Here is a 14,574-nt window from a genome sequence, read left to right as displayed (position 1 = left end):
ACGGGTCGAAAGAAAGGTCCTGCTAATCCTCAGTTGGATAAACGTATACTGAAGGCGTTCGAGCAAAAGAAGGAGGTCTCAGTTCGGGATGTGGCCAAAAAGTGGGCTTTTCGAAGTCAACTGTTCTTCGTGCTAAAGAACGTTTGAATCTTCGAACCTATAAGAAGCAGAAACAACCAAAACGTAGTCCGAAACAAGAAGCATCGATCAGGCCGAGGGTTCGAAAGCTGTACAATACGATTCTTGCTGGAAATTTGAACCGCATAATCAAGGACGACGAAACCTACGTGGAACTCGATTACAAATCCTTGCCGGGACCACAATATTATACGGTGCGAGAAGGGCAAGTGTTAAACCAGTCCGAGACATCGATTGAAGTCGAAAAATTTGGTAAGAAAGCTATGGTCTGGCAAGCAATTTGTAGCTGCGGTAAGATTTCGAAACCCTTCATCATTACTGCTTCAATGAACAGCGAAATATACATCAAGGAATGTTTACAAAAACGACTTCTACCCATGATTAGAAGCCACAAGGATCCTGTTGTTTTCTGGCTAGATCTTGCTTCTTGCCACTACTCGAAATCAACGGTAGAATGGTATACTACCAAAAATTTCACTTTCGTCCCAAAAGACATGAATCCACCAAATTGCCCACAACTTCGACCAATTGAGGAGTTTTGGGCATTAACGAAGGCACATCTTAGGAAACATGTCTCGGCAGCCGAAACCATTCAACAGTTCGAAAAAGATTGGAAAAAAGTGTCAAAACTTGTCGCCAAGAAGTCTGTGCAGAATTTAATGAGGAACGTTCGCAAGAAGGTGCGCCTGCTAAAGGTTGCTTCATATAGTATTGGAACAAAGACAACTGCCTGTATTTCAGTTATTCAGTATTGAATTCAAGATCTTTTTTATACAAATATAGCGTTTTCCTCATACTTCTAAGAAAAAAAAAAAACGGATAAAATTATTCATCACGGTTTCGAAGGAATTCTCGAATTTTTCCTGTAACATGGCTCATTAGGCTGCGCGAACCTTCTTCGTCCATCGTTTTAGCTGTCTTATTCCACCAGGTCGTCATCTGATTGATGTCTTTGACAACCTTTTCCTTTGCCTTGAGTCTCCTCTTCATGATTGTCCAGTATTTCTCAATAGAGCGGAACTGGGGGCAGTAGGGTGGGTTAAGGTTTTTCGGAACAAACTGGACCCCTTTCTCTGCATACCATTCTTGAACGACTTTGCTGTAATGACAGCTTGCCAAGTCTGGCCAAAACATTACGGGATGGTCGTGGGATCGAATGAACGGCAAAATTCGTTTTTGGAGACACTCTTTTTGGTATAGTTCCGATGTCACTGTCTTATTTGTAACGAAAACTTTCGTTTTTTTGCCACAGCTGCAAATGTCCTGCCAAATCATAAATTTTCTTGCAAATTTGTCGGCAAAACCAAATTTAAATTTGGCTGGAACATCCCCCCGAGCCGTTGCCAAGTAAAATTTTTGACCTGGGATTTGCCCGAAGTCAGCCTTGATATAGGTTTCATCGTCCATCAGAAGACACCTGTCGAACTTGGTCAGCACCTGGTCACATAGTTTCCGAGCACGAATTTTGACCACACTATTCTGTTTTATGGTCCGATTTGGCTGTTTACTAGTTCGATACGACTTGATTCCTTCCCGGAGTCGAGTTCTCCTCACGGTACTATGGGCAGCACCGAATTTTCTGGCCAAATCACGGTCCGACAGATTAGGATTTCTCTTAATAGTCTTCAAAATCTTACCACATAGTTTCCGGTCGACAGTTCCACTCCGACGATTGGCTTGAGGCTTCCGAATCGTCGTCAATGTTTCTTTATACCGTTTGATAACGCGCTATACGGTATTTCTGGGCAATTTTAGCTGTTTAGCTAGCCTAGATGTAGACCACAATGGATTTTTCAAATAACTGTGCCCAATTTTATTCCTTTCATTCGGCTTCCATGTTGATTGTTTACAAAGTACAGTCGATTTGCGGAATGTCAAAAATCATACGTGAAGCTGACTGAATTCTCGACACGTGGGAGCCAAGAACTTCCACCAGGAGCGCCACAAAATGAGAAAAAGTTTGTTCCAATTCTAAATGAAGCAAGCTTTAGTCTACAGTGGCTAAGTAGCAAATGTTGAGAATAATATTCTGTTGTTGTAGTCTAATATTATCAGTATATCGAATAAAATTTGAATATCTAACACTTGTGAATTATTTACAGCGAAATCAAAGTGCGTCCATACTTTCTGGGACAATCTTTAATTGCTGTTTTTTGCTTTGAAGCTTGAATATTGTATACTTCCGAACTTACCTTATCAACATAGATCTTGTCTAAATCCTTGGTCCTCGACAGAATGGTAGCGCTTTGGCGATGGCCAAACGGAATTTTCTGACAAGAGAATATGCCTCCGAACGTGCTGTAGTCGGTCATAAACACAATAAATTTGGCAGATCCTGCCACACCTGCGGTGATGCGAAAGGAAAGAACAAAAAAATTATTAGTAGTTGGAAATACCGGTTACCACGTGTGGAGTGAAAATCACTGTATGGATGCCAGAACCTGATTAGAAGATTGTAACAGAACTGATTCGAAATTGTATCTCTCTTTGATACTTGTGATAAGTGAATGTTATTCTGATTACTAATGAGACCTAATTAACAACAGAATTTGTTGCGAAAACTGCTTTCCGTAAAAAATATGTTATTGTTCACCGAACGGAATTGGCTATCAATTTCTTACTGAACGATTTGTGTGAATTGTCATAACATTCCAGCCTTCATTCGGTGTTGCATTAGAGGAACTCAGGTACTTTTTACACCGTACACTTTCAACTGGACTTACTCAACGGAAACCGGACAGTCATCCGTGCCGGGATGTCCTTATCGGTTGCCGTCAGCTTTCCGGTGTAGCTGTATTCGTGCTTGATGGGAGCAATCGACAGCGGGGCCTTCTGGGACAGTTGCTCGATGTTGTACTCGCCCGGATCCTCACCCTTGGTGATATTGTAGACGACGCAGGTGGATGCGGTGCCCGTTTTCTGAATCACGTACCAAACACCCAGGAACTGTGGGCGAAAAGCGAGAATGGAGACAAAAGATTAAAGCACTTTGCTGTTCCTTTGAAGTGCATGTTCGGTTAAAAGCATTCATAGGACAATATGAATTAAGGCAAAAAGATGTTAACATTCTGAAAATTCTATTCGCGCTGAACAGAAAAAAAATCTATCAAACCTTTCTTCATGCTTTTATTTACCCGACGTGGACTTTAGTGGTTTTTGGATCATTTTTCGGCAAAGGAAAAAAAAACGATTTGGGTGTTTCGCATGCATGTGAATTGGGATTTACACCACCGTGCGACATCAGGTACCATAAAAACACCCATTTATATCAATTTGTAGTGGTCATGTTCGCAGCAAAAAAAAAAAAAAGAAAACGTGAAATAAAAAACTGTGGCAAGGTGTTCTAGTGCTGATGACAGGACTAACCCTTGTGTAGTATCACTTTTTTTTACTTGCTGTGTGCCGTTGTCCGAAATGTGAGAAAATAATAATAAAAAGCTTTTGTTTTCCCTCCGAAAACATCATGTTCGATAGATTGGCAAGTTTATGAAATATTTAACAACAGCATGGTCTATCCCGGGTGAAGCATTATTTTGGGATTACTTTTATATTGAGTGAAAAAAGGCATCTCAATTCATGCGTACGTTAAATGGTTGTCAGTCTTCCGGATGCGGTATCTCTGGGTTTCTGTTATAGAACTGAGCTGCACTGCATATTCAACCTTGTATACAACAGTTTTCAGCGAAACACAATTTCCCGGCAATGTGGGCAGCGTGAATGAAAATTCCCAGCACGGTATCCGGTATCGCAGTTTTTGCTGCACCAAAGAAAGATTACTTTCTCTAACAGGATATTGGATGCAGGAGGTCGCCGGAATTTCATACAGCGTTGTGAGTGGCCCTTGGAAAACTTTTGCGGATTATAATAGACTTGAGTTAAGATAATTGATGGCATTATGCAATAATTTAGAATGGTCTTGACGCAGCAAAACGCTGTAAGGAGCAAAGTTTCAATTGAAAAATGAATGGTGCAGTTCGGCGACCGATGCGATGATTCACTCTTGTTATCAGTCTGCACAGTGCACATCTGCCGGCGAAAGATGATAAACGACAGTCTGTCAGGAAGGGGGAAGAGTAACTTGTCACGTTGCATTTGAAAAGGTTACTCGGTACTAAATAAGGCAAATTGAATTTGCTTCCATTTAGTCCAATGTTCTGACGTCGCCGAGGTAGAACCGACGGAATTAAGAAACAGTCAACATCATTAGAACTGAGAACTGAAAACTCCTTGAACGCTGCTTTGAAGCACTAGTCGCAACTATCGCACACGCAAGTTCAGTCTTCGTTTGGAGCGTCCCCCCTCCCCCAGGCCAATGAAACTATCAATTGATTCCGATGCGACGAGGACACTGATGTACTATCGAAATACAAAACTTCCGCCGGTGCAGTCTGAATTGCGGCAAATTAAGCGACAAATGGCGCAGAAAATTGGATTCGTAACTTCGTCGTGATCTGGTCCTGAGAGGTAAGTAGAGATGTGACTCACGGAAATTCGGAAGGAATATGTTCGGTTTCAGGGTAAGTCACTTTGTGGATGTACACTTGGACCTAGCAAAGAGTAAATTCTCAGAGAGCAAACCACTTGAAGAGCATTTTAGCAATTAAATTTTCCAAAAGCAAAAAACTCCACTGATTTGAGTGTCCTCTACAGTGTGCATTTTAAAAGTTTAGCTCGCTTAAAAAGGACATCTTTTGTGATTGAGATGCTCGAATTGATTGAATTGCTTGAATAGAACCGTGCAAACAGTGGTCAGGTAGCATAAATTCGAGTAGATAACATGGATTTTGTGAATTTTTATGCGCCGTTCGAGAGGCAATGATTTTTGTCAAAGTTCTACTGATTTTTCGCATTCGAGGTGCTGAACGACATCGACCTTAAAGTGCAGGATGATTTTGATCATTGGTGACATGCATTCAATTCGAAATAACTTGTCCGTACAAGCGCACATACAAAAAGTCTTTCGTTTTGGGAACCCAGCTCCTCTCATCACCAACATCAACTGACCTACGGTACTTTTCAGGAAATTAAAAATTCTGAAAGAATTTATCCCAAGTCTACTTCGCAACAGATAACTGCTACCTGTTCAACACAAAAATTGATTGTGATTTTGATAATAGTTGTGTAGTCAAAAGTTCGAACACACCCAAAGAACTATTACTTCCAAGGGTGGCAAAAAGTTGCTCATGAGCAATTCCACCGCAAATGACAGATTTTTTTTTAAATTTTATTTTTGTATTTTTTGGTTTGGCTCTAATTTTGCATGAGCGTTATTCATGGCCAAACGAAACAATTTGCATCATCGGTTTTCTTTTTTTACTCTAGCCTTACTTTTGAGAAGGGACTAAGCAAAATAATCCCTTGAAAATTTTTAATAATATATGTTTAACACTCAAACGCTCGGGTAAGGATTTTCAACGGATTTATTTTTTCAATAAATCATAACTCCTGATACCGTTGATCAATTTCGATGCATCCAGTGTCAAAAAACCAAATTTTCTTCTAGTCCATGCTGACTTATATGGAACCGCAGCGGTCCAAAAACACCGGAGTTATTCCAGATGGCGTTGGGGTATGTCTGTTCTGCCGTTAGAAGTTCTTGATACATAAAATTTTATATAAGTATGGGATTAATACGGAAATTGTATAAAATGTGAAGGATTTACTAGAGCTCATAAAATGCAATGTCCAATTCCGGTAAATCCGGATTGTGGTCCCATAGAGTTGTGCTTGAAATTTGACATGGCATTTCATCTCAGGACTTTTCAAGTTTTTGAAAGACTTTCAAAACTAATTTGGGAACTCCAGTTTAGTTGATCTGCATATTTTCGAGATTTTGAGGTAAATTCAAAGTACTTTCCACTTAGAGCTGTTTGATCAACTACTTTTTGCTACCTTCATAACATACTTCTAACGGCAGAACAGACATACCCTAACGCGATCTGGAATAACTCCGGTATTTTTGGACCGCTGCGGTTCCGTATGAGTCAGCATGGACTAGAAGAAAATCTGTTTTTTTTTGACACTGGACGCATCGAAATTGATCAACGGTATCAGGAGTTATGATTTTTTGAAAAAATAAATTCGTTGAAAATCCCTACCCGAGCGTTTGAGTGTTAAGAAACGGTGGATCCGATCGATTTGGTGTCTTCTGCAATGTTTTAGGTAATGATAAGGATTATGTTAAAATATAGCAGTGTTGACAAAAATTTTTTGTTTGATTTTTATTTTAAAAAGAACACTTAAAATTTAGATATCTCATAGATAGCTTCTTCTACAGGGATTCTAAAAAGTGTTCCAAAAATGGCCGAATTCTAATGGAAAGTAATACACTGAGGTCTTTTTTTATGCGGTCTTTTTTATGCGGTTTTTTTATGCGACTTTTTTATGCGAATTTTCAGAGTTATGCGGTTTTTTTCATGCGAAGTTCCAGAGTTATGCGGTTTTTTTATGCGAAGTTTCAGAGTTATGCGGTTTTTTATGCGCATAAAAAAAGACTTCAGTGTATTACCAAATTAGTTGAATTAGGATTTGTTGGAAAAAATCTGCTTAGCAAAAGATTTAAAATTTGCGATTCGTATAGTTAGGAGTTCTACAAACGAACTGCTATATCTAGTAGTGAAGAGGAAGATGCTTGTATGGATGTTCAGAGTCAGGAAGCAACAACAGAAACACCAATAGAGTCAAAAAATTCCAACATGATTGTTTTCAGTCAGGAAACATTAGAAGCGACGTCAGCAACATCAATAGAGACAACGGACTCAAACGTTCCAGAATACATCCAAAAAGTTAATATTGCTATTTTCGGATCTGGGTCATTTCGCCGAAAGGGTCATTTCGCCGATTATTGCAATTGTCCTAATATTATAATTGTAATTGATTTAAAATAAACATAAATGAATACGTTTACTCCCGTTTTGTTGACCTACAATTGTACTTCTTGAATGAATATATAGTGTTGTACTCTTGAATAAAGATTGATTCATTAATTTCAGAGCGGAGTTCCCAAGGAAACTTGTTGACTATTAGCCACTAAGCACCAAAGCAATTACATAGGTATATCTACCAAGCAAATGTATGTGGTATTTTCCGTTTACTAAGTGAAAAAATATGCCGCCGAGCCATTTTGGCTTCGGTTATGTGGGTGCGCCACATCAGTTATACAGGAGGCATAATAATATAAAAAATAATAATATAATGTATTCGAAATTACCGTTTCGGCGAAATGACTCTTTTGGCGAAATGACCCTTTCGGCGAAACGGTTTTCGGGTCCCGCTATTTTCAATTAATTAATCTAGAGTATTGCCGTGGCCAAAGTATTGACAAAACAAAAATTAGTTCTGTTGAAGAAATATCACGAGACAATAAACAGCATTAGAAGACATATATTTGCTTCAAACAAAGAAGTTAGTTTTCAATTTGTGCTTGCATCTCAACCGACACAGTCGAAAATTGCTTACGGTCGAGACGATAGAAACAAAGACAATACAGTGTAGTGAACAATAGATTGAACGAAATGGGCAAATACGATTTAACAAAGCCTGAAACTTGGCCTACTAGACCAAATTCAATTTGTATTGATTTCAAGTGCTGCAAAGTTAGACCAGCAGCAACCGAAATTGAAATCTTGCTTAAAGAACGAATGCATCTAATCGTTAATGATGTAAGTGGGATTCAATTCAACAAGGCGTCTAACTGTGTGTACATTATGTTCAAACGTGAAAAAGATGCTATTGCATTTGCTTCGGTTAATAACGGGGTGCACAGTATTGATCATGATAATGTTAAATATAAAATCCCTGTGTACATGGTGGACAATGCCATAGAAGTACGCGTGCATGTCCTTCCCCCGCAGACCAGCGATGAGTTCGTTCGGGAAAGTATGTTGCACTACGGTGAAGTTCTTTCCATCGAAAGAGAAGTATGGCGGAATTTTTATCCGGGTATCCGGAATGGCGTGCGTTTGGTACGTATGCAACTACGTAAAGCAATTCCATCTTACATAATTCGTGATCAAGACGGGATACATCCGTGTAAAACGCTGATTACGTATGAAAATCAACTGGTTACATGTCAGTTTTGTGAACAACCTGCACACTACGGCAAACTTTACACTGAAACCGCGAAAAGGACATCTTCAAATAAAAACAAAAACAACCGCTCAACAACGGAAACTACTGAGCGCAGTACTCCTGTTTCACCATCAAACCAACCAGCAACTGCAACTAATGTACAACAAGGCGCGTCTACGGCAACTAACAACGAGCCCAAGACTGTGAATTACAAGGAAAATTAAGAAAAAATGAGAACCAACAACGATACCACCGATGCGGCAATGGATGACTAGACGAGCCTAGAACAAAGTGCCCATCAATCATTGCAAGATAAAAACGGAAGCTCCTCTCCCCCTAGAAAAAGGGTGACAACGAGATCCAATGGTAAAAAAATTATTTTATCTAATAAAAACATGGCTCAATCGGTCACGCAAAGCTTGTGCGCAAAATGGCCTGAATAAAAATACTTTTATAAAAAAAAGAAGTTAGTTTTAATGAAGGAAGAATCAACGAGTTGTATGAAATAATTGAGCAGCTCGAAGAAAAGTTTTCTAGTGAAGGTACGACAGGGACTGAACAAATTCATAAAAAGGCTAATGACCACTACATAGCGAGAAGCCTACAACCGATTTAAGGAATTTTACACTGAAATACAAGTTGGATTTTCATTCTTTGCTCAACTTTGGCCTAAGAATTGCAAGCTATTGACAAGCTCAGGGACTCACAATGTATGTGTATGTACCATTCACGAAAATGTGAATTTCATCATCATTATCATCATCATGAATTAAAAAAAAATTTAATTAGATTACACCAGATCTCGAAGATTCATACATTTCTAAGACATATAAAAAATCGATTTGTCTCAAAAGTCGATTTCCCCGATTTTTTCCAATTAATTTTTTTTCTGATATTACACCAGATCCGAACGCTATACGCATTGCGCATTTGTTTTGAGATTACATCACCAGATCTCGACGTTTCATGCATTTCTACACGGAACGACCGAAATTAGCTCTGCGCCTAATTCGTATTACTGTTTTTGAATTAGTTGATTTTACCAACAAAATTTCCAAAATAACTATAAAATTAGTTAAAATTGAGAATTTACTTTGCTGAAAAAACTCTTATTTTTAGAGAATGTGTTTAGTTGTCGAATATTCTGGACACAAACCAGCAATATTTCAATCCAACACGAAATTCTAATTTTTCTAATTTCGTCAATAAAATCAGAAAATTTGTTTCTATTTATCTAACAGATCGGCTGAAAAGTTCGTATCGTTTCTATGAGAGGGCGCCACTAGAATTAAATCCATACCATTTTCAGTTAGTACCAACCTTCAAAAGATACGTGTATAAATTTGACAGCTGTCTGATTATTAGTTTGTGAGATATTGCATTTTGAGTGAAGCTACTTTTGTTATTGTGAAAAAAAAATGGAAAAAAGGAATTTCGTGTGTTGATGAAACACTATTTTTTGATGAAAAAAAATGCCGCCGATACCAAAAAATGGCTTGATGAGTGTTATCCAGACTCTGCACCGGGCGAGGCAACAATTCGTAAGTGGTTTGCAAAATTTCGTACTGGTCATATGAGCACCGAAGACGATGAACGCAGTGGACGTCCAAAAGAGGCTGTTACCGATGAAAACGTGAAAAAAATCCACAAAATGATTTTAAATGACCGTAAAGTGAAGTTGATCGAGATAGCTGACACCCTAAAGATATCAAAGGAATGTGTTGGACATATTATTCACGAATATTTGGATATGAGAAAGCTTTGTGCAAAATGGGTGCCGCGTGAGCTCACAATCGATCAAAAACAACAACGAATTGATGATTCTGAGCAGTGTTTGGAGCTGTTATATCGAAATAAAACCGATTTTTTCGTCGATATATAACAATGGACGAAACATGGCTCCATCATTTCACTCCGGAGTCCAATCGACAGTCAGCTGAGTGGACTGCACGCGATGAACCAAACCCAAAGCGTGGAAAGACTCAACAATCGGCCAGTAAGGTTATGGCGTCTGTATTTTGGGATTCGCATGGTATAATTCTCATCGACTACCTTGAAAAGGGAAAAACCATCAACAGTGACTATTATCTAGCGTTATTAGAGCGTTTGAAGGACGAAATTTAAAAAAAAAAAAACGGCCTTATTTGAAGAAGAAAAAAGTTTTGTTTCATCAAGACAATGCACCGTGTCACAAGTCGATGAAAACCATGCTGAAATTGAACGAATTGGGCTTCGAATTGCTCCCTCATCCACCGTATTCTCCAGATTTGGCCCCCAGTGACTTTTTCCTGTTCTCAGACCTCAAGAGAATGCTCGCTGGTAAAAAATTTAGAAGCAATGAAGAGATAATCGCTGAAACTGAGGCCTATTTTGAGGCAAAGGACAAATCGTACTACAAAAATGGTATCGAAAAGTTGGAAGATCGCTATAATCGCTGTATCGCCTCTGATGGCAATTATGTTGAATAATAAAAACGAATTTTGGCAAAAAAATGTGTGTTTCTATTAAACGATACGAACTTTTCAGCCGAACTTTTAACACTGTCATTACTGAAGGGCAGCACAAAGAAAACAAAAATGAAATTGGTTTAATCACAACCAGCTAAAATCAGAAAATCAACTAATTTTTTCGCCAAAATGCTGATATCGGTATTTCTGTGTAAGATATTCGGCATTAAAAAATTCTTTAGTTTTGCGGTTTTTTACGCAGATTTCCGAAGTTACGCGTTGTTTCTTGCGCGGTTTTTTTACGCGGTACGTATCCCGTAAAAGAAGACCTCAGTGTAAATGCATATTAGCATATCTATACATTAATTAATCTGACATCACTGTAACCGACACGTAACTTTGTAGTTGAAATATTCTGAAGTGACGAAAATACGACCACATTGTAAAAAAAATATATATCAATATATTAAGAAATTTAAATTTTTCAGAGGGGCATATTGTAACAATTTGCCCTATACGTTAAAGCTCATTCCGAAAAGTGAAAACAGTCATCAGCAAGCTTTTCCGACGCCGTTATGCCACACTGTATCATGTCTGGCTGGAATTTGATGTGGTATGCTTTAGAACATTAAATATTTTTGCCCTACATTTTTGGGCTGACTTTTGCGGTGGAATGGTGTAGAGGATGACCAAGTGATACTGGACAAAATATATATCACGTTGTATTTTATTCAGTTACCGTGGAAATTTACAGCTGAGAGTGTAAATGAAAACGTTGAATAATTTGATCTGCAGTTTAGACGCAGAGTATTAAAAACAAATGGCAACTACCTCGAATATGACGCATGTGATTGTGGTTCTGCATGTTTATCATGTTCAAGCTACCACGTCACAGCGAACACGCGCCAAACAACGCCCACGATCCCACCGACGAGCCACACGCTCGGCATGAATAACAAACACACTGCAGGCAACGGAACCCGGGTTGCAGTAAAGTGTCAAAATTGAATTACCACACAGTAAAACATCAGTTGCATCGGTTTTCGCTTTCGCTGATATGTCTACACGCCAGCATGGTGTGCCACTGGAAAAACTCTGCAAATCCCTTAACGGTTCATGGTCAAGGGAGCAACAGGGCAGCGAAGCACTGACCCGGTCCAATAGAAATAGAAGTGTTTTTTTTTCAAAGTAGCAATAAAAACGAGAAACTTTACAAGGCCCGGACGTGCACGGAACCAGCTGAGCGATGCTACTGCGTTCTGTGGCCATGTTGATGGGTGGCGATAAATAAAATCCTGTTCTTTTTTGCTGCTCTCCAAGTTCCTCCGATGATGCAACCCATGAGGCTCAATACGAGAAAATGGATGGACTCTGATTCGTTGTTGGCAAGAGCAACAACAGTTTGCTATAATCATTTGAAAGCTGCCAGCAACAGATGAGGCTTCCGATAGCAGTATTCCGAAGTGTCTTCCAGAGACATCCTTTGAAATGTAAGTTAACTGGCTGGAAGGTGTTTAGATAGCTCTCGAACAGTTTCTCGGAACTCAAGACGTATTTCATTCGCTACAAGTTTGCAAACGACACTTTATTTGAGTGAGCTAGGGTAGCAAAATTTTTTTTGGAGACTTTTTGGACGATTCGTCAGAAAGTACATGGTGCGAGAGCTATCATTAGCCGACATGCCAATTACATAATATTCGGAGCGATGCACTAGAAATGCTTTTCACTTTTATACTTCACTTCGTTTCATTACACGTTGGCAATAGGGAATTTTCCGAATAGATAGCTTCGTTCATTCGCTCTACTTGTCAAAACAAGTTAATTGCTGGAGGTGTCGAGTGCAGGTAAGTATAGCGAAAATAAGTAATTTTTTCGCTATCCTCGTTCATGGGAATCTTGTGCATATCTATGTCATTTAGGGGTTAGCCAAATTTTAGCTAGGGCACATAACCGTTTTTATTATTTTTACGTTTCGTCTTTGACTCATCAGTGCAGAGCAGTTCAAATTGAACTGCTTAGTACTAAATTCGGCAGTTCAATTTGAACCGCTAAGCAGACGTATAATTTCTGCTATTTACAGAACACTTTTTGTTTTGCAACGGAGTACAATGTCTTTTCTGACGTGCCGAACGAAAAAGTGTTTTCGACTATTTCTGGCCGATGCAGGTTTGGTCATTTAGGGTATAGCCCTAGTGAAGCCTTCTTTGTTTTTGCGAAAAATGTTCCAGAGTTTAATGTCGTAGAGAATTATGCAATTTGACCCTTCTGAATGCTAGAAACGAATCCTCACAGCATATTGATAGTTTCTTTCAATAAATTATGCAAATCCGAAAAGAAATACTCGACATTAAAATTCTGTATGCGGCTATTTTTAAAAAGCTTGCTTCATTTAGAATTGGAACAAACTTTTGCTCATATTGTGGCGCTCCTGGTGGACGAATTTAGAAGTTCTTGGCGCCCACGTGTCGGGAATTTTGTCAGCTTCACGTATGATTTTTGACATTCCGCAAATCGACTGTACTTTGTAAACAATCAACATGTAAGCCGATAAAAGGGAAAAAATTGTGCACAGTTATTTGGAAAATCCATTGTGGTCTGCATCTAGGCTAGCTAAACAGCTGAAATTGCCCAGAAATACCGTATGGCGCTATATCAAATGGTATAAGGAAACATTGACGACGATTCGGAAGCCCCAAGCCAATCGTCGGAGTGGAACTGTTGACCGGAAACTGCGTGGTAAGATTTTGAAGACGATTAGGAGGAATCCTAATCTGTCGGACCGTAATTTGGCCAGAAAATTCGGTGCTGCCCATAGTACCGTAAGGAGAACTCGACTCCGGGAAGGAATCAAGTCATATCGAGCTAGCAAACAGCCAAATCGGACCATAAAACAGAATAGTGTGGTCAAAATTAGTGCTCGGAAACTATATGATTAAGTACTGACCAAGTTCGACGGGTGTCTTCTGATTGACGATGAAACCTATGCCAAGGCTGACTTCAGGCAAATCCCAGGTCAAAAATTTTACTTGGCAATGGCTCGGGGGCATGTTCTAGCCAAATTTAAATATGTTTTTGCCGACAAATTTGCAATAAAATTTATGATTTGGCAGGGCATTTGCAGCTGTGGCACAAAAAAAAACGAAAGTTTTCGTTACAAATAAGACAATGACATCGGAACTATATCAAAAGGGTATCTCCAAAAACGAATTTTGCCGTTCATAGGGCGTCTGCCATTACAGCAAAGTCGTTCAAGAATGGTATGCAGAGAAAGGGGTCCAGTTTGTTCCGAAAAACCTTAACCCACCAAACTGTCCCCAGTTCCGCCCTATTGCGATGTACTGGGCAATCATGAAGAGGAGGATAATTTTATCCGTATTTTTTCTTAAAAGTATGAAGAAAGTATAAAAGAGATTAATTCAATAATTAATAACTGAAATACAGGCAATTGTCTTTGTTCCAATTCTATCTGAAGCAAGCTTTAGCCGTTAGGACCGTCCATTAGTGAAAAACGCTACAAACGAAATCACGTAAAAAGAAACCTCTTAACGAAAATGGGATCAGTTTGGATTCTATCGCCACTGCGAGCACATGTAACGGTTCGGCTGAAAAGTTCGTATCGTTTAATAGAAACACACATTTTTTTGCCAAAATTCGTTTTTATTATTCAACATAATTGCCATCAGAGGCGATACAGCGATTATAGCGATCAACTTTTCGATACCATTTTTGTAGTACGATTTGTCCTTTGCCTCAAAATAGGCCTCAGTTTCAGCGATTACCTTTTCATTGCTTCTACATTTTATACCAGCGAGCATTCTCTTGAGGTCTGAGAACAGGAAAAAGTCACTGGGGGCCAAATCTTGAGAATACGGTGGATGAGGGAACAATTCGAAACCCAATTCGTTCAATTTCAGCTCAA

At 39.0% G+C, this 14,574-nt stretch overlaps 2 protein-coding genes across 5 annotated transcripts in view; one reads left to right on the top strand and one right to left on the bottom strand.

The window, feature by feature from the left end:
• Positions 1 to 14,574, top strand: part of LOC131436515 (protein king tubby 1) — a 229,682-nt gene that overhangs the window by 131,142 nt on the left and 83,966 nt on the right. The gene's annotated exons all lie outside the window — the stretch shown is intronic.
• Positions 1 to 14,574, bottom strand: part of LOC131436517 (apolipoprotein D-like) — a 62,845-nt gene that overhangs the window by 14,610 nt on the left and 33,661 nt on the right. For all 4 annotated transcript variants that reach the window (XR_009230636.1, XM_058605264.1, XM_058605265.1 and 1 more), the window contains 2 exons: positions 2,862 to 3,084; positions 2,331 to 2,482 (listed from right to left, as the gene is read on the bottom strand). Coding sequence is in view for 3 of the 4 variants with exons in the window: in XM_058605264.1 (XP_058461247.1) it covers positions 2,331 to 2,482; positions 2,862 to 3,084 (375 nt within the window). In the remaining variant the exon portion in view is untranslated. The remainder of the gene's footprint in view (positions 1 to 2,330; positions 2,483 to 2,861; positions 3,085 to 14,574) is intronic.

The sequence above is a fragment of the Malaya genurostris genome, chromosome 3, assembly GCF_030247185.1.
Source record: "Malaya genurostris strain Urasoe2022 chromosome 3, Malgen_1.1, whole genome shotgun sequence".
In the NCBI taxonomy this organism is placed as follows: domain Eukaryota; kingdom Metazoa; phylum Arthropoda; class Insecta; order Diptera; family Culicidae; genus Malaya; species Malaya genurostris.
Note: the sequence above shows the minus strand (reverse complement) of the source record. Positions and strands in the feature narration are given on the sequence as shown.